Genomic DNA, 21,306 nt, shown 5'->3' on the forward strand with positions numbered 1-21,306 from the left:
TCACTTGAACTATTTTGGCGAAGCACTTAAACCCCTAAATAATTTTTCATCTTGTTTTATAACCCCAATTGAAAGTGGTTCCCCTTATTATCATCTAACAACATTTCTCTTTTTCTCTCTCTACATATAAATCATATATATTTGTTCGACTACCAATTTTCGTTGTTAACTTTCTCGATATCCGTGCCGTGCACTGCTGCGCCAGTGTCATGAGCCGGCGACTATGGTTTGTGTGCATTGTACCATCACCTAATTAGAGTTAGCTCTGCCGCCATTAGCCGGTGACTATGGATTGTATGTATTGTGCCATCATCTAATTAGGGCTAGCTCCGTCGTCCCATCTATATTTTAAACCTACATCCGCCACTGGCTCTCTCTATAAGTAACGAACCAAATGTAATCAAGTCAACTCTCAGTACTAAAGAATTGGTAGGGTAGAGAACCAAAGTGGCCCAAAGTTGAAGCATCAACGCAATTCTTCAAACATTATTCATGGAATTTCCAAGCAATGCACACGCAGTAACTATAGTGTGCGAAAAGGGACTCAAAACTGTCTTGTTTTGTGAACGAGAATTATTATTGATCAAAATTTACCATCAGATCAATAGCGTTATCGGGAGAAAAAACAAAACGTAGTTTTTAAGCTGAATAAAAAAAACAGAAATGTATTGTAAAGGATTGGAGAAGGAGGGATGACTACATGATTACATTTACTCCTGCACAATTTTACAAGGAGCATCTTTCTAGCATCTATATATACCTACAGCTGAAGCCTCATACCTCCCACAAATTTAGAGGCGATTCGGCGAATTATACATATATATATAGCTAAGCAACCAAGATGTACTATACAGTGGGAGAATATATTCATTCCTGAGCTTCTTTGATTGTCTTCCAGGCGTGCGGCCAAGCTGCTCGCTAGAACGTGGGCACGACGCCGCAGCTGGAGTCGGCGGTGGTGGAGAAGTACTGGTCGACCTCAAGGTCGGTGTCGCTGCGCTTGGCGAAGCGTCCCTTGATCCTCGGCCGGGTCTCGGCATACGCCTTCCGCGACGCGTACCTGATGGTCTTCTCGAACCGCCTCGTCTTCCTCTTCTCCCTGTACCGGTGCACCCTGGCCTCCCTGTCAATGGCGCCCATGAACTGCGGTGGCGACATTATGCTGTGCGCCGCCACAGGGGAGCCAGCTGCTGCCGTGAAGAGGTCGATGGTGCTCTTGGATGGCCTCAAGTAGGAGGTGGTGATGTCTGGCACACCGCAGTCTGGGACCGTGCTCATGTTCTCCAGCGATGACATCGAAACCTGAGCGATCGTCGAACAAGGTTGAAATGCATACTATACTAGTTGATATTCCGCGTTTTGCTGAGGATATGTGGATGAATGCATGTTTTATATAATATAAAAGATAGATATATATGTTTAAATAATGTGATAATGATATGGAGATGATAATTTCACATTGCTCGCATATTAAATTCTAAAAATACAATAAAATTATAAATGATATATCATGTTTACATGAAATTTAAGATACTCTATAAAATAATTCCTAGTACGTGATGATGTGACACACTTGTATCTGATTTAAAATACTCTACACAATAATTCCTAGAGATCTTTTACGGTGTTTGCGAGGTACTTAGAGGTACTTAAAGGTGGATCAATGTAAACTGTTGATCAAAAGAGGGGTCAGGTACGGAATAAAATTATTGTAACATGATAGGAGGTGAGTAAATGAAAACGTAAATCATGGCTACCCTGTTAATTTAGCGATTGATTCAATCTGTATCGGAGAGAGAGAAAAAATCAAAGATCATGTTTCCTTTCTTCTCTAGCTACATTTAGAGATATCCATGACTTATTTACGTAGTTAATTAGTTGTTTATGTAGTCAAGGAAGAAGTTTCATGTTTTATAGGGATAAATTGATAAAATATTATATAATTTAAATCGACGCAAATCTTCGGTGATATTTTAACCGGTCATGTTTCTGAAACACAATACAAATCTCTTCTAGTAAAAAAGATATAAATCTCAAAAGAATTAAACGGAGGGATTTTGACATGTTCTTGAGAACATAACATAAATCTAGACAAGGGAACACAAATGAAAACTTTTACACCAATAACGTTTTCTTCGGAACAAAACGTATGTAAATATAAAGAAAATCATGCAGATGAGAATCTCAAATAACACAACATAAATCTATAGAAAATCATGCAAATGAGAACAGCTAGTACCAGGCAAATCACTTAACCGGTACCTATGCGGTACCGATAAATTTAGGGACAATTCTACCCTTTCTCTCAACAAGTATATTTATATTTTTACCCTTGATATCTAAGTATCTATACTAATACTTAAATACTTTTCACATGGTACCTATTATTGAGGAGCGTTGTATTTTTACCTTTTTTGGAATGCAAACACCGTAAAAGTTCTCGCGAGCACATACATACATATGTACCTATACATTTTTATTTTTAAGATTTTTACCACAACTTGTAGTACTTTTGTACAATTCACAGAATAGTACTATAGGCCATGCTACAAACTGATTTGTTGTTGTTTGTCACAGTCTTCTCTGAAGGAGATAGTAGTTAGTAACTTGCTATTCTTCTTTGGTGATGGTGTTGCATGTTCTTCTCGGGTCCTTCACACAGAGTTCATTTGTGTGTGTGGTTGTTAGTCAGAATATTGTGTGTGGGACATGCAATGTGTTCATATGTTTGGATACTTCTTTGATTTTGGTCAGCATTTCTATCACTGTGTGCAGAAGTTTTGATTTCTTTACATGTTCAAAAGTATTAGAACTTCTATATGGTTCAAGTTTGTGGTAAAAGAATTTGATTAGCTTGATTTGTTTACTCTAATTCTTTTCAAGGAGAGTTTTAGCTATGCATGGAGGATGTTAGTTCTTATCCATGAAGGTGGATGTGGATTCTGAAGAAATTAAGCAACATATCGTCCATGGGCTAATTTCCTATGTTCAGGTATTGATTTGTCTATTATTTACTGAAAATTAGCAGGTTTTGTCCTGCAAATTCACTGATATTTGAGTTCGAAAATCTGAACTTGGGGGCTATTAATATTGGGTAAATTTTAAAAGATTAGTATCATTTTTGTTTGTTGTGGATTCTGAAAAGAAATCGGGCATACTATCTCAATGTCATTTTCAGTACCTACACAAAGACCAATCATTAGCAAAATATTGTATTCTTGTTTGCTCTGTGTTTCTGTTTCTGTTTATGTTTTTGGTTTTGGTTTTGTCTTTTCTGTGTTTTTGTTAACCTTTTAAATTTTGCCAAAATAAATTGTTTTTTGTGTCCCATTTGTAATTTTTCTAGTACATTTTTAGGTGTACTGAGTAGTTGTGCTAGTTCTAGACTAGTGTCATCCCAGTCTCTAAACTCGCAAATCGACCGTTCAGGTCCTCAAACTTGTTCGACTGTGTCATCCTGGTCCCTAAACTTGCAGATCACTCGTTTAGGTCCTCCAACTTGTTCAGCTGTGTCACCCCGGTCCCTAAACTTGGATTTGAATATCATCTGGGTCAAATAGGACGGTCTAAATACTTTATATTTAAAAATAATTCATAACTTTTTCATGTGAACTCTGATGAAGATAAACTCTATATATCAAACTTGTAGCCCGCGACGCGATCTACAACTTTGTAGTTGAATTTTTTTTATTTAAGTCATTTTTGTCCCAAAATGTAATTTTAAAATTAAAATTACAAAATCTATAAATATGCAACAATATTTTGGGACCCTAAACAGTTTTAATTTAAAAACTTTTCAACTACAAAGTTGTAGGTCGCGTTGAGGGCTACAATTTTGATATAAAGTTTGTCTTCATTAGAGTTAACATGAAAAAGTTATGAATTATTTTTTGATATAAAGTTTTTAAACCGTCCTGTTTAGGGACCGAGGTGACACAACTGAACAAGTTGGAGGACCTAAACGAGTGATCCGTATGTTTAGGGACTGGGATGATACAGTCGAACAAGTTTGAGTACCTGAACGGTCGATTTGCGAGTTTAGGGACCGGGATGACACAGCGGTACAAGTTTAGGGACCGGTGATAGACTTTACTCATTAGAATTTTATGCATGACTATGTGCATCTGAATACCTCATCAATAATAAGTACAAAACAAGTTCTCATGTCTAGTTTTCTCAACTACTAACATTTCTAGTTTTGTGTTTTGTCAGCCATTTGATATTTCTGCAAAAGTTAGTTTTGTTTTCTAGACCAAATATCTGAAAATCAGTTTTGTCAATCCTTGACTAGCTGAGCAATTAATTTTGTACATCTGAATAGTATTGTTTTGTTAGCATTTAGTAGTTGCATATAACATATGACAATGTTCCTTAACTAGCGGTTATCTAACTACATGTTTTATCAACTTTGCCGACCAACCACCAGGTAAGACTGGGACAACCATTATCTGTTAGCCAATTCAAATTGCAATATTCCCTACATTAGCCCACTCTATAGGGCATAAGCTATCACCTAGAAGATTTTTTGTTCAAAGTGTGTGCAATATTCACATGATTGTTAACCTGATCGTTGACTTGATGAATTTGTAGGTTTGTCTGCAACATAGTTTGTTGAATGAATTCAAACGTATGTCATAGAGGTAGTTAGGCCCTATGTGAGTCATTGTACTTACTAGTTTTGATACCCAAATTATAGTTTAGTTGCTTCATTTTTCAGGGTGGAAATATGAAAGCGGCATGCATCGAGTCATTCTCCATGCCTTATTAGATTAGTGGATAATTTCTTTTCTATACCTTGACAAATGGAAGGTATCCTAAAAGATGCTATTAATAAATGACAAGTTGGTAATGTAAGAATTTGGTGACTCGACCTCATTTATCCCCTGGCTAGAAAATCACCAGTTTGGAATTGTTGATCAATTAACCCATATATTTTTGGTGATATTTTTTTTTGTTTAGGGCTGAGTTAGTATAGGTAGTACATGTATCATATGGGTTGCATTTGCCATGCATGCACTGTAGATGTTGACTTCATATATACAGTAGTTTGTCTGAGTATGCTAAAAAATTATCGTGACATTTGCATATTTTAGTACTCCATGATTGTTTTCCATAGATCTACTGCTATGTAAAAAGGGTTTATGCTACTTTTCTTTATCAATGTAATTTTAATATGAACTATCGTAACCTAATTTTGTCAACCTTGTGTGCTATCTATATCTTAGTAATTACAAAATCAGTACACTGAGCTTAAATTTAGACAATCAAGGCATCAAGGATCTACTTAGTAGTGCTAGTGCACTGAGCTTGATTGTTTGCACTGAAGCATAAGAGTAATTTATTTAGTGACTACTAGGCTTGATTGTCTTCTAGCAATTTTTTTGGATATCTATTTCGATCTTTACACTGATCATACTTTATATTTATTAATCTTTCAGGAGACCAACAACTGCTTTATATCATCCAACAGGTCATTTATACAATTTCTTTCATAGGATTTGCATAGATTTCACATTTTGCTCCACTGATTATTTGGCAATGGGAGGTGGTGGTGACTTTGCACTTTATCTCAACGAATACATGTAATCTCTGTCCTTCCTCCCGCCTTATCATACAAAACTTCTGGTCCATGTTTCATGTATTTATTCCCATTTGCTCTATTAGTCTCTGCAGTCTTAGGGAGTGTTCGCTCCTCCTGGTTGGGAACACTCCCCTCCGGCACGGAAAACTGAGCAATCCATTAGCGCGTGATTAATTAAGTATTAGATTTTTTTTTCAAAAATAGATCAATATGATTTTTTTAAACAACTTTCGTATATAATTTTTTTGAAAAAAATGCACCATTTGGTAGTTTGAAAAGCGTGCGCGTGGAAAACGAGAGAGATGAGTTGGGAAAACTGAGCCTTAATGGGTTTTCCATGTCAGTGAGATTTAACAGTCCATGCTTATCATGGAGAAAATCGGACACAATTAGTTTTGTTAACATGAGACAAATGTTAGTATGATGAATCAGTATGTAATTGCTGTCTAGGAAAAAGAGGGAACACAGATCCTTCACTATAATGTCAGATATTTATGTCACAAATTAATTGCGATGCATACATTTAAGTTTGTTGCTAAAATTGATTAGAGATGGTAATATCATTTGGAATTAATCTATTTATGCATACAGGATATGTCAAGATTTCTTTGTTTGTAAGGATTTTGCTAATGAATCTTGCTAGCTGAGCTTTGTCACGCAAAAGTTGTGTGATAACAAAATGGATTCAATCTCGCTCTGGTGTTGTTTCCTGGCTACAAATGGACCTTCTCATGTTGGGTTTGTTATGACTTAATGGAAAGAATTTGTGTGTTGATGTCAGACAGATTTTGAGCTTCTTTTGAATAGGCCAAAGCAACAATGTTGAGGTTGTTCAATATGAAAACAAGCCCAATAAATAACAAAAGATAAAATATGTTTTCTCAGTCCTGACCCAACAATGAGTATTGTTTTAATGGAGAAGCAATCGTGAGAAGGGCGCTCGCGCTCGGCGGGGCGCGCTCGGGGGTGGGTGGGTGGGTGGTGATTTTGACACATGTTTTATCGCATGGCTAAAAATTCAGCTGATTTCACACAATTTTTCAGCATGAATGGGGCGGATATAGGAGTAGGGCAGCTAGGGCACATTCTATTATACTAGTTCAACCCTACTCTTGAGCACATTCTGGCTCCGCCACTGAGCATGATATCACAGACAGCCCTAGAATTATGTGGATAAAATTGTCGTAACAAAATATTTCTCATACGTGTGTTACCTTTTTTTTATTTGTACAAATTATAAGTAGTTGAACTTGTAACTCATTGAATTAGAAAAGTCCAAAACAACACTTTTATTTTACTAAAGCGAGTATAGGAAATATACTGTATGTCGGTATAGGTATATATCTAGGATAGGGATGGCAGGACCAATTCAAACCTCATATTAAAACTAGGTACAGGAAAATTAAAGCCAAGGAGAGAAGTGACTGTTCCATTGACTATTATAGTAGTTTTTTATTCGAATATTCTTAAATAAGTTTCTATCTTTTAGGTATTAAAAAAGGTCCAGATAGGGCCGGGATGCCCTAAAACCAGCACACATAAGTATTTTCTGGTCATTCCAACTCCACATGTGGTCTAATCTAAAATTAAAAATCGGTAGTCAAGCCAATATGAGCAGACGCCCACATATGAGGCATTTTAAAAAAACAACACCTCTAAGAGAGTCTAGCAGACAAACCGAGCCAGCCCTAGTTTTATTTATTCCTTGAAGTTAATCTTTCCACCTCTCTTCTCTCTCAGAGTCCACCTCATTCTCTCTCGCACTTTTCTCTCAGAGTTGATCCCACTCCATTGATCTCTCGCCACCACCACCACCTCCTCTCTGCTGCAGCTAATGCCCCTCCTATCCGCCACAGATGCTGCACACCCCTTGTCATCTCCACCGCCGCCACATGTAGCGCCTCCTCCTCCAGGCCAGTGGATACGCCGCCACAAGCTCGGGGACGGCTAGATCCGGCCACCATGATCTCGAGGGCAGCTAGATCCACCGTCGCGAGCTTGAGGTCTACTTCCCTTCTCAACGTCCCTACCAATCATTGTGCCTCCCTCGCTCTCTCGACCTCCACCTCGCCATGGGCCATTGGTCGCCATGAGCTCGAGGTCAGATCCGGCAATTTGTACTTTTACCTTTCCGATTCGAGTAGTACGTAATGCATTTGAGCCAAAATTTGTGATTCACTTTTTCAATGGTGATATTGAAATACAATTTGGGATAGATGAAGAACCAATTGGGAAATTTTTGAACTCAATGCATGGGCTCAATTGGCTTGAATCGAGCCGATCAGACTTTTTGTTTTAAATCATGCACCTCATCAATAAGGGTTTTTGTTTTAAATCATGCACCGATGAGCCTGCCTCATTTATGCCCCTTATTTGGGGTCATCTCGGAATCTGGCACCAATTAGGGTTCCCAGCCAGCACTGAAGGGGGGTTTTGTTGTAGTGATTCCGTACATGTTGATTTTGATTTCTCAAGGAAAGTTGTTCGTTTTCCTCTTCATTGTTCCCTCCTTACTAAAAATGTGCATTTTTTGATCTCTTCATTAGCAAAGCATTTTTTGAGGAATACGCAAAAGAATTGTGCACCTTTGCATCAAGAGGAGTAAAACTTACAAAGAGCAAAACAAAAGAAATAACAAACCAAAAGACAGAACAGAGGTAGGGAAATAAAAAGGGGAAAAGGAAAAACAGGCGAAGCTTAAGTTTATTCTCATGATAACAGAGGAAACAATCTAGCGACCTAAAGAACTAAGGTAGCAACGCCTGCGACGAAGGCCGGGAAAGCTTCCAGAGGGTGGCGTCCCGCGCCATTGCCGTGACCACTTCAGGCCATGTTCGATTAAATTGATTAAGCACCAGATTGTTCCTCTCCTTTCGAATGGACCAAGCCCCAAGGGGTGCAATCATGTCAAAGCCACAACACTGGTCCTTTTGGACTTGTGGTGGCTAGAGCACACAACCAATCATGGAATGAGGAGACTCCGGCAAGGAAGCACTAGTGTAACCCGAGGCCTGAAAGGATGATCCATCAAAGCTGTAATGAATTAGGGCCCTCAATCCACAAGCAATCAATCGTTTCTTCCCATTGGTCATGATAGATGCTGCAAGCGGGGTGTGGGAGGCCTCTTTTCTCCAGACGATCAACAGTCTAGCAATGCCAGTGAGCGACCAGTCACAAAAAGTAGCTATAGCGAGGAGGGGCCATGGATTCCAGATCAGCGAGTGATGGAATGGGATCCTGCCCATGAATAGTGCGTGGTAGGGTTAGCAAGCGGAGTAGGAACCTGAGCTTTCTCACTTATAGAGGAAGGAGTCCGACTTGGTCCACAGATAGTGTTGTGGCACGTACCATCAACCAGATCAAAAGGTACTAGAAGATTGGCCGTACTCCTAGAGAACCGCGAAGATCGTTGATACATCTGTTGTTTCTTAATACGTCTGCGATTGAGAGGCTCCAGTGGATGCGCTCCAGAACACACTCATAGAGCGCAGGCGCCTAGAAATGGATGCTCACACCTTGCAACCAACCATCTTCCCAGAAGAGAATTGATTTGCCATCGCCTAGCATGCACGTCATGGAAACAACAGCAAACTCGCGTTCCTGCCTAGAGTACGGCATATGGAGACCTTGCTAGGGCTTAAATTGAGATGTGCGTTGGGCCGAGATCCATCAGGACCTAAGCGCAACACCCATAAGCTCTAGATTGTCGATGCCTAAGCCAGTATACTCCAATGAGCACATAGACCTTTGGCAATTAAGACCCATTTTGGAGGATCTATGGTGATTAGAAAGTAGACTAAGATTGCGCTCAGGACCACTTTGATAAACGCTTTCATTAGCAAAGCATTGGGTTCCCCTTTACTGAGTAGGATTTGTGTATAAACAAATCGTAAGAAAAGCAAACACCTTCTGCTGCCAGAACACCACTAATTCCATAATTTTAATCAAGTGTTGAAAGATTCGTTGGAATATGAAACTTTAAAGTCACTAGTAGAGTATATGTTTTCTTTTTATTTTTTACCCTTCTCTAAAAAAATAAAAAAAACTAGTAAAGTATATCATCTACCATATAATTCATCAACTCACTCTTACACCTACATTACTCATTCATCAAATCCTCATTCATCAAATCTAACGACCCAGGATCATTCAATCCAATACCTCAGATCGTCCCTACTATATATATACCTATACCTATATACCCTCTAATAATTCACCAACTCACTCTTACACCTACATTACTCATTACTCATTCATCAAATCTAACGGCCCAGAATCATTCAATCCAATGCCTCAGATCGTCCCACGTTTCCCCTATCCCCTCCTTAACCCGCACGCATATCACCCCACTCCCCTCGCGCAGAAATCACACCGCTCGCCACTCCCTCACGTGCTCTCCTTCCCCAAATCCTCTCCTCCCGCCCAGATCGATCCCCCTCCCCTCACCACCATGACCTCCTCCTCCATCCCCTGCCACCGCAAGCGTCACCCCGCTCCCCGCCGCGGCACCCGTGATGCTATCTCGCCCCTCACTGCAATCGTCGAAGCCAAAGACCACTGAGCCAGCGACGATCTCCTCCGCGGCCGCTGCTGACCGGCTCCGCCACCCGCCGAAACGAACGTCATGTGTGTGGTGTGGCTAAATGTGTTTGATTCAATGAAGGGCGAGAGCTGGTGAAGACAACAACAGCGGCGGCAGTGGTTCTTCGACAGTCTGGGCTGGCCTGGCATTGTGGCGGCTGACACAGGCGGTGCCGGCGGTGGGGGCGAGAAAGCGGCTCAAAGACGGTCTTTGCGGCAGACCAATCCAGGCCTGCGGTCGCCGCCGATGTCGAGCCACCAATCTCACACAGAATCTATGTCGTGGTCTCCGCCGCTGAAGCCGATATCTGCCCACTGTCGATTCGGACACCCCGCATTCGCGCGCGGCGCCACCGACATCCGACATCTCTCACACGCAACGCCAGCTGCCGCCTAACCCTAACAGTCGTCGCCGGTCCAACTGTTAGTGATATGCCCTAAAGGCAATCATAAAGATGATTGTATCATATACTATGTTTACATATTTATCCGACTTTGTTCCTTGAAATAGATAACTCATTATTAGTTAATGAATATGTGATTCTTTCATGAGACTCTTTATGTTGTGTGTTGCTATTTCTAAAGGATCCCTGATCAAATATCATATGTGGAACAAATATGTTTAGATGATCAACACATGTATTAATTGATGATCATGTCTCATGGATCATGGTATAGAGATACCAAATTAATAATGTGGACACATGTTGGTGAACATGTTGTTGGATAGACCCAACATGAGACACTGCAAGAGCCATATGTGTTGTGTCATCAGTGATCTCATTTAGTGTTGGTGTTGAATCCTTAGACTTGAAATTATCATGGTTCTCAACATGTGTAGTAGCTTACTTAGGGACTGCTAAACGCTACTCCGTAATTGGGTAGTTATAAAAGTAGTTTTCGGGTATGCTATGAAACATGTAGTGGGATATGAATAATCAAGATGGGATTTGCCCCTCCTATGGAGAGATATCTCTGGGCCCCTCGATGTTGTAAATTATGGAAGTGCATGGCCATGCCAAAGGTGATTGAGGAGTCAATCACAAGTTATATAATCTATCAATAGATTCGAGTGAATGATTGAGCTATTAGAGGATAGCACATATCTAACTTTGAGCTTAATCGATATCGTGAGGCAAAGGGGTTCATACAAGTATACACTAGAGGTTCAGCCGATATGATCTTTATGTATGCCCGGTGAGTCAATACGTTCTGCTAGGAGCCGTTGTTGACGCGTGGACCGAAAAGGAGTTTTCGGGTTACAGCCGAGTGTACATGAACCTACAGGGTCGCACGCTTAATGGGCCGGAATAAAGGGATTGGATGGGGATCCAATATGAGCTTAATTCAGATAGGGATCCGAATAGGAGTCCTATGGGCCTTGGAGGCCCGAGTGATGGATCCTATATATTCGTGAGGGGTGTAACCGGCGGAGGTATTGCATCACGTAAGAAACCCTAGCCGTCACTCCCCTCCCCGAGCAAAACCCTAGCCGCGCGCGGGTGCTAGCACATCTACGCGTGGCATTCCGTCCCTGTACGTGTGGATACCGGTAGAGGCGCCTCTGATTTGTGGTGCTGATCGGCGTGGGAATACGGCGAGGAGAAGGTCGAGCCGGTGCGATCGACTACTTCCTCTACAACGACGGGCGCTACTTCGCGAGAATTCCTTCGATTTCTTAGCGCCTTCCGCTGCGCAGCGCGTCGAGTGGTAACGATCTATGATCTAATACTTGCATGGTTCCTGGTTTACGTGATAGAAAATTTTGATCTATGCTATCATAGCCTACGCGTATCCCAACACCAACCGCATCACAGCAGCCGCCGGGCGCCATAGATTCCGACGCCCCTCCTTCGCGTGCGACGACGCCGACGCCCGGCATCAAGTCGCCATCAATTCCCGCCTCCAGTTTGACGCTGTTGGCACCCCCTCACACGCCTCCAAATCGACGCTGCCGGCATCCCCTCTTGCCGACTGCGTCGCGACGCCACCGCCGACTCCCTCGCGCCGCCAAGGATCCTGCGCCATGTGCTCTCTGTTAAGCCACCACCGGAATCCTCTCGACCACGCTGGGGACAAGGTAAGCATCGCTCGATCCCGTTCCTTCAACCATTACAGTTCAAATGCAAATTTGCGAAAATAGTGCATGTGAAATACCGAGCAAACCAACCAAAACAACTCCCTCAATGGCTTAGACTTGAAAATAACCAATTTGTTTTTAGTGCCCACAACAAAAGCAGCCGCAGCAGCAGCTGTTGCCCGGACTATTTTGCTGTTATTTTGTGAGAGGATGTGAGATTAGATGAGATGGCGTGCAGATGCAATACAGGGCTTGTGGGAAATTGGAAAGACTTGCCAGGATTGATGGGTTAGGTCTTTGTATGGTTCTGAACATATTTGGGAATCAAACTGCACGTAGGCAGATAGTCTTCCTGAGTGGTACAATCAATTAAGGGAATTTAACACTCACTAGAGTTCAGTTTCCAGTTAATCAGAAGCAATAAATTGAGGGAAATTGAGACTCACAAGAGTTTCATTTCCAGTCAATCAAAAGGTTAGTTTTTTTTTTTGTTCAACACTGACAATTTCCAACTCAAATTCTGTTGATGCATGTAAACAATCTGTGAGTTTAGAGCACTTGAAACTAGGCAATAAAATTATAACACTGAACATTTGGGAATAAATTACTTTGCTCAAACCGGGACCCAACATCACCAGCAGTAAATTTCTGAAGTAACATTCATATGTGAGATGTTAAGTTCATCATTTTTTTTTGTTCAGTACGAGTTTTCACAGCAGATGGTTAATGGTTTCAAATTTTTAGGGGTATTTTACAGGTGTTTGACGGTTATGGTTGTATAGACGAAGCATCTTTTGTTCGGAAGAACTTACAAAGGTCCATAGTTGATGCTTGGTTGACTTCCCCAGCAGCATCCACAATGCAGTTAGGAGTGCATTTCTACATGTTTATCGGATGATTGTTGATTGGTACCTGCCATATCTAACTATGTATATCTATGTATTTCTACTATGTACTCCTATATTAAGTATATATTTCTGTGCTGAAATGGAAATAGAAAAATGGCATAGTTGTTTTTAATATGCATTGGGCCGTCTGAAATTTAGAACACTGAAATATACATTGTTATTGTCCCTTGACTTTGCTTCTTATATGAGTGGTTAAGTGAATTTATTACTAAATGGTTAATAGTTTTTGAATTGTACAATGGAAACTGGGAGTTTTCTATGTTTTATAAAAGTTTGAATTGTATAAAGGTAAGCATTAAGTAACCTGAATTTTTTAATATTGAGCATGCTGGCAGCTTGCTTTCAAAATTCCTTTGTGGAATTCAGAATATATAAATGTAACAGGTTTGCTATGGCACTTCCAAGGAAAGCAGCGAACCTCTCCTGTTTGCTATGGGACTTCCTGGTTAGGGCTAAATTTTTGTACAAAATCTGTGAGTAACAGAATTGTTCTGATTTGAAACAGAGACCTCTGGTTTAGAGCATGATCACTGAGTTAGTACTGGCATTGTTTTAAATTCAAGCACTCTCCTCTGGTTGGAAACTTTGATCAGTTAGGTTTGAATTATGTCTCCTCTTTATGCAAATAATTTCTTTCTTTTTAGGTAATGATAATTTGATATAGAGTTTAATTTGGCACAATTGGAGTATTAACTCTAAGTCAGGGCTAAATTTTGTACAAAATCTATGAGTAGCATAATTGTTTTTGACCTGAGACAGAGTCCTAACATGATATCAGAGAGAGTTGCAAAATTTTGTAACGTCTGTTAGTACCAGAATCATTCTAATTTGGAACACAACTCCTCTGATTAACAACTTTAATCAGTCAGTGTGAATTGTGCCTCCTCTTAAGTGCAGATAATTTCTTTCATGTCAGGTAATGATCATTTGATCAGTCCGCCGTGCTCTCTTAGGTATCATCATGGGCAATCAAGTGTGGACCTCCGGTCATATTGGCAACATCTACATCCAGTCAGATATACCACGTCAAGCACCCAGTCCTTCAAATTTCCAGTGTAAGCATCCATAATCATCCACTTACTTTATATGCATGAATAACATTATTTTTCAAAACTGAAAGATCAAAGGTATGCTCTGCTGTGGTGGATGAACAAACAGCCCGGTGAGGATCGTGAAAGTGGAGTGAAGACGAAGCAGAGTATGATGTACGTCGTGGCTAAAACAAGAGCCTCCTATTATGGAAATTATGAGTATGGTTGTCTCTTGAATCCTTTTTTTCCTGCTGAATCTATAACTCCACCGTCTCATTTCTTCACCATATAAGTATGCTTGCTGAAAGAGAAGTGAAGAGGCGAATAGATAACTTATAGCCTAGCAGGCGATGGATCATTAGATTGTATTCTACACTACTACGAAAACAATCTTTCGTGGTGGCCATTTTAGGTTTTTGCTGGCGGATATCGGAGCCGCCACAAAGTAAAGGCTAGTTAAGATGTAGCATCTACGCTGGCAGCGACAAACCGCTAGAGAAGATCGATTTTTGCTGGCGGCCGGCTTAACACAACCGCCAGTGAAAATCGTCTTCACTGGCGGCTGGCTAAGACAACCGCTAGCACAAATTTCGGTTTTCGCTGTCGGAAGATAAAACACCCGCCAGTGAAAATATTTTTTGGATTAAAAAAGAAGAAAATTGGAATCCAGATTTTGAAAAAAAAAATCAAAATCACCGGCGTGCCCATCCTCCATCACCGGCGACAGGGAGGCCCAAGGTCGACGAGGAGGTGGGTCACTGCCGTAGAGCCCAGCCACTGCACCTCGTCGCCGAGCTGCCATCCACCGGTGCGAATCAGACCTGCCGCCTCGCAAAGCGAGTCGCCGCCGTTGGATTCGTCGGGCGACACCGCCCCACGAGTCGCCCCTTCTCCTTGTCACCGTCGCCGGAGTCGCCGCACCGCGCCGCCCCGCGAGTCGCCGCCGCTGGGCGACGCCCCCCGCGAGTCGCCGCCGCTGGATCTGCCGCCCCGCGAGTCGCCTTCGCCGGATCCACCGCCCCGTGAGTCGCCACTGCCGGATCCGCCGCCCCGCGAGTCGCCTCCGCCGGATCCGCTGCCCCGCGAGTCGCCGGTGCTCCGCCCGTCAACCAAGCCGCCAGTGCTCCGCCCGTCGACAGATGCGCGCGCCACGAGCTTCGTCGTCGCTGGCGGCTGGATGGAGAGGCAGAGAAAGGAGGGAGAACGGTGGGTAGATAGGCGGAGAGAGAAGGGAGAGAGTTGGAGAAGCGCGTGGAATAGGTGGATTTTTCGCGGCAGCGGATTCTAATAGGTGGGCGGTGGATTTTTCGTGGCCGTGGATTTTTTGCGGCGATGCTCTTTACAATCCGCTAGTGAAAATCCGATTTTCGCTGGCGGTGTATTAAGTGGGCCGCCAGGGAAAATAGTAACATCTTCGCTGGCAGCCCGCTTAACTCGGCCGCCGACAAAAATCTGTTTTCGCTGGCGGTCCGTAGCCCCCCACCCCTTGTTACGTTTTTGTTGGCGGTTTTCGCGTATGACCGCCAGCAAAAATGATAGGGTAACGCTATGAAAAATTATTTTTCTAGTAGTGCTATGTTTCTCTTTATCTTTTTGGTTTGAGCTTGAGAATGCATTTTTCTGTTGGTCTTGAACTCTTGAAGTCACACCTGGATGGATGGGTGTTCGGTATTCTCGTTTCCTTTTACCCAACTCATTTTATTTATGAATGATAATGTAATTTTGATAATTTAATTATCCAAAAATTGTGGGATAAAATCTTTATTTGACTCCGAAAGTTGACCTCCATTCTCTCATTGACATGTGGATCCATGACCAACATGTCAGTGAATTATCATGGAAAAATTTTCAATAAGAGTTGCTTGTAGTTATTTTGCACATCATGAGCAAATAGTATTTATTTACTTATAAGAATTTCTCAGTGCATCAAAAAATAGATGGTTTTGAGTGAAGATATAAAGGTTACCATGCTATTTTGCGCACATGGTTGTCTTTAAAATATAACAACTCTCTATTGTTCAATCTTTACGTGAATTTTAAATTTATCTAATTATATTTTTGATTGTGTTAACATATGATAGTCTTTGGTTTAATGTTATCGTATAGTTAGCACGGGTAAGTTACTAGTGTAGATAATTCATTGATGAAAATTCGTGTAAGATTGTAAGAAAAAACATTAAGACTTACGCTGTGGCCGAGCGATGCGCCAAAGCTGTACCCGCGCCTGAAATTGGAGGCGTCGTAGTCGGTAATGTCCATACTCACCGCCCCGAAGCCCTGGCGCTCCGGTACGGGCTCGCCGGGCACGGCGAACTCGTGGCTGCCCTCGCTGCTCTTCCCGTGGCTGCTGCTGCAGTCCTTGCTCGACGACGCGTCCTCCTTCTCCCCGGCGCCCCCGCCGAGGTTGAGGAAGTCGGCCACCAGCGCGTCGCCGAACGGCGGCAGCCCCTGATCCGAGGAGTCCTTGAGCGGGTCGAACAGAAGCCACGACGTCGCCTCTTCGTCTTCCTCCCCGTCGTAGTAGCACCTCCTGCCCTCTCGGATTGGCCAGGAGGAGTTGACACCGCCTGCAGGGCGGACGACGAAGGCTCCCCCGGCGCCGGGGGCAGCCACCACGCCCATTGGTACGCGGCGGTGGCGGCGTGCCAGCGGGTTGACGGAGTGCACGTCAGCGTCGCACGTGGCACAGAGCGCCGCCGAATCGGCGAGGCAATAGAACGCGCACGGCGCCGACCGGCACGAGTCGCACCGCTGCGGCAGGCCGGGGAACTCCGGCTCCAACTTCAGCATGGCTGGGTGCCTGTGCGAAGACGTGTTTCCAGCAATGGCAAAGCTTAGCTAGCAACTCCTATTAATTGTTCAATTCTTATTTTTCCAGTAATAGTAGTACGTGGCTTCTTTACTTGTTTTTCGATCGGACATGCACAAACCTGAACCACACAAAGAGCATGGCGTGTGGTGTTGTGCTTTGATTTGGTTTGGTTTCTTGAGGTCGTGGATGCGAGTGGGACAAGTAGGCACAAATGCGCAGGGAGACGAAGCAGGCGAATCAGCTAGGTGAAAACGTGGCGGTTTTCTAGCCGGTGAGAGCACTTGTACCTTATCTAGTGGTGTGGGTAGTCCCACTACCCGCATAAAAACCCGCTTATTAGTTTATTTTCCGTATGGTAGTATAAAATTTAGAAGAAAAAATGAACTAGTGGTGGAATAAGCGGGACAAAAAAAACCCGCTTATCCGCCCCGCTTGCATCCCTATCTAGTGGTCTCGACTCTCGAGTGGTTCCTGGTAGGCCCGGTCGTGCTCGCTTGGGTCCCATAGGATAAAGGGCTATTGGCATATTGCTCAGCTGATAAAACGGCCGCTTATAGACAAGTGCAAAGTTTACCTGAATCAGATGATCTTTCACAGGCTCTCGTAGCAAATATATATGACTGAATATTTATTAAAATAATGTAGAAATTAATATGATGAATGATGAATTTGATAGAAATGTGTGAAAATTATATGATGAATGATGATTTAGGTTGGGTTCTTTTCCCCACTTTCAACTTCTAATTTCTCGTTTTTCGCACGCATGCTTTTAAAACTGCTAAACAATGCATTTTTCATAAGTTTTCTATTGAAAAGTTACTTATAAAGAATTATATTAGTCTAATTTTTAAGTTTTATACGCTTAATTGATTATGCGTTAATCCATCGCTTGGTTTAGCGTGCCACCAAATACCGCCTTAGCATGCTTACATATTGATTTTTATAATGTAATAATTTGTAGTTGATGTATGCAGTTACATTTAAGTTTTAAGTTTTAGTATGTACTATGCGTGTTGACAGTGCTTAGTGGGTTGACGTGGCTTACTTATATGTTAACTACTTCCTCCGTTTTAAAATGTTTGATACCGTTGACTTTTTAGTACGTGTTTGACCATTCATCCTATTTAAAAAATTTAAGTAATTATTTATTCTTTCCATATCATTTGATTCATGGTTAAATATACTTTCATGTACACATATAGTTTTACATATTTCACAAAAAATTGTGAATAAGATGAACGGTCAAACATGTGCTAAAAAGTCAACGGTGTCAAACATTTTGAAACGGGGGAAGTAATATATATTTATACTTTCATGTTGAACTTTTAAGTGTTCAGTGGGTTGTAGCTTCATAGAAGATACCAATCGCTTATGGCTGGTGGTTGGGGACGGATATAAAATACCATGACAATTTATAGGATAATATGATTTTTATTTTAATTTCTATAGGCTTTAAAAATATATATCCTACATCTCCAATGTTATTACATGTAACAAGCACCTAACAGTGTCATATATCTCTTAAATCATCGATGTAGCTTGCTTGTTACCTAAAAGTACTTCTCATTCTCTTTTTTTTCTTTAGAGAATCCTTCTTATTTTCTTTTTCTAGACAATGTTGACGGACTTCTAATTAACTGCATGCCAGCACCACTTCCCCGTACACCACTAGCTATGGCTAGGGGTGGCAACGGGGTAGGTGTGGGAATTGGTATTTGCTATACACAGATAAATCTGCAAACGCATTGATGCCGTTGTAGTACTATCTAAGAACATGATTCAACAAAGGACAACAACTAATGATAGGATTGGAAACTCTATCAAATGCTTTGGCCACCGGCCCTCCCCCGGTATGCCAATTAGCTGAGTCCAGCCTTGTCTTCCATGATGTACCTAAATGTGGAGGGATGCAAATGACGAATAGGGCTGTCACCACCTGCCGCCTACCCCACTTTTCTTGGACCACACAACAAACGAAGGTAACATCTAAGTTAGACACCACGCGTAAGTTATTGATTACTACTCTAGCCTTGCGCAAAAAATTTCTTCTTTATCCAGAGTCCTAGTACTAGAGCACTTAATTATAAACTAAGCGACGAACCCACACTGATGAGAATATATCTCACTTAAGGAAACTAATTAAATAGTATAAAAGTATCTCGAACAGTTACTTTATAAAAGGAAGCTTCCGCCGAGGTACAATCGAGAAGAAGGCCGACAACCCCCAAGCGCTTCTCCAAAACTCCGTTGGAAGAATGTCGATTAACTCGGCACTCCTCTGAAAATTCTGGGAGAGAACTCCGATATTTTGGGGCACTCCTTCCGGAGCTTCCTCTCACTTTCTCACTATAAAAACATACTAAAGATGAAACTACATGTGAGTTGTACTCTACTTGAGCTCAAGTGGTGTGTGTTGCAAATATGAAAGCCTACTTCTTATATAGTGTGCTAATGATGGTTGTGGGTAGTTGGAAATGTCAGTAACACCCCCCTCTTAATCGTCATTGAGGACCAATGGGGAGTTGACACGTGGAAGCTAGCGGTTAGTAGCGCCGAGGCTAGTTCGGCCAAATCACCTCCACCGTCTCTGGCAACCAACTTCCCTTTGTCTCTAACAGGTGGGCCCCTATGGCGGTTGAGGATGGTTTAACCCCACTTTAGGCCGGTTTTTAGTATTAGGTGGGCCCTCCAATCCTTGTACTCGCACTTGATTGGTCGGAGGTTCATTTTGTCGCATGGCGGGTATATTTTCTCCTTAAATGACCTACATGCCTATCTTTACCAAAGCTAGTGAAAATGGTTAGTAATAAACTACTACCACTAAGTTGATATAATATTTTACTTCTTCTATGCAGGAGTTGACTATTAAATTTTGTACTTAACGACCTTTAATAGTGGTTGGGGATGGGTTGGGCTGGAACGTCTCTGCCCTCGGTCCTTGACTTCCTCACCTGCCCCCACTTCCGAACTGATGATCGGGTGGAAAATGTCTCCCATCCCCATACCTGTTGGGTCCCTGCACCACCCTCGGGGCCCTGCACCTATGTGTCATCGCATCTTTTAAGGACAACAAGCGGCGTTGGCCTTTGGAAAGAGGGAGATTGAAAGAGAACTCAGCGCGTAGCATGATGCGATCAGGGAACCGGTGAGTGAGTGCAACAACAGAAGCGTTCAGTTGGGTCGTTGTGGTACTTATGCATGCAACGCTGAGGCCGTCGAGTAGGCATAGACTAGGCAGCGGAGGAGGGGCTTAGCGCATAACGATGCTGGCCCACGACATAAAGAAGTGCGTGATAGTTTCGCGTAAGTGTGAGTGGCTTACCTCCACTTCTGCAGGTAGTGAGATAGGCTGGTAGTGGCGGCTAAGGAAATTGGAATTTGGAAAGGTACCTTCATACAAGTCAAGCTGGCTTGCTTGTATTTCAGCCTTCGTTGGGCCTACTAGTATTGGACCATTTCTTGTGAATAATGACTGTTGACGGCTATTAAGTACCAAATTCTCGCCATCAATACCTGCATAAAACCATAAATACAAAACATCCAACATAGTGGTAGGGTTTATTTCTAACAATTTCCACGAGTGTTGGTGTATATTCGTATGCAGGTGACAAACTACCTATGTTGAGAAGAAATATACATGAAGGAGGAGGAGAATCAAACGCGTATCCGAACATATGGAGTTTTGGACCCAAAAATCCAATTAAACACCTCCAAATGGGCCTTCCATCCACACCAATAGAATGAGGGGCCCAAAATGAGTGTCTAGGCCGAAAATCGGAGCCAATGGAGCCGTCCTAGGTTCGGCCGAACCCTGAGTTCTGCCGAACCATTACGGAGGCCGCTGGCCCATGCCCAAGTTGCGTTCGGTGGATAACGACTTCCCAATGATGGTTGTACCTGCAGAAACTGTCATGGACACGTGCCAAGAGGAGAAAAGAGATGTCCCTTGGATTCCATGGAGGATCTCCACATTCCCAAGCAAGCTATAAATACCCCTCTCCTCTCTCATTCTCACACACACTTGAAGCATGATCTGAATTAAAAGAGGCTCTAGTGTACTTTATTGTATATTAGAATAGGGAGAGAGTAAGGTAGAAGAAGTCAAAGGAATTTCGGAGTTATCGGCAATCCTCTTCCTATTTCATTCTGCTCTGTTTATTACTCGGATTATAATTGAAATATCATTTGAGTAATTTAGTTTTGCTCGGTGAGAATTATTTCTTGGTTAGTTCCTAATCAGAGTACGGGATCATCGTTCACTATAATTCAGTAAAATATAGTGACTACTTTAGTGAGTTATAAACACTAGAGTA

At 42.3% G+C, this 21,306-nt stretch overlaps 1 protein-coding gene across 2 annotated transcripts; it reads right to left on the bottom strand.

Annotated features, from left to right (window-relative positions):
* Positions 1–569: 569 nt before the first annotated feature.
* On the bottom strand, positions 570–17,144 carry LOC127785072 (zinc finger protein CO3). 2 transcript variants are annotated; one of them, XM_052312491.1, is made up of 2 exons: positions 16,369–17,139; positions 570–1,302 (listed from the first exon to the last, which is right to left on the bottom strand). In XM_052312491.1, the coding sequence occupies exons 1-2, from the start codon at positions 16,969–16,971 to the stop codon at positions 919–921; spliced, it is 987 nt and encodes a 328-aa protein (XP_052168451.1). In that variant the 5' UTR covers positions 16,972–17,139; the 3' UTR covers positions 570–918. The 2 variants fall into 2 exon arrangements, with proteins under 2 accessions (XP_052168451.1, XP_052168452.1); XM_052312492.1 differs by lacking the exon at positions 570–1,302 and adding an exon at positions 10,779–14,482 and having other exon boundaries at positions 16,369–17,144.
* Between the last annotated feature and the right edge of the window lie 4,162 nt (positions 17,145–21,306).

This window comes from Oryza glaberrima, chromosome 9, assembly GCF_000147395.1.
Source record: "Oryza glaberrima chromosome 9, OglaRS2, whole genome shotgun sequence".
NCBI lineage: Eukaryota > Viridiplantae > Streptophyta > Magnoliopsida > Poales > Poaceae > Oryza > Oryza glaberrima.

Bases quoted from the DNA above. Each gene is read 5' to 3' on its own strand.
- LOC127785072 (XM_052312491.1), bottom strand. From the start codon at position 16,971: ATGCTGAAGTTGGAGCCGGAGTTCCCCGGCCTGCCGCAGCGGTGCGAC. The intron at 1,303-16,368 runs GTAAGTCTTAAT...ACGATCGCTCAG, and splicing joins GCGCATCGCTCGGCCACAGC to GTTTCGATGTCATCGCTGGA.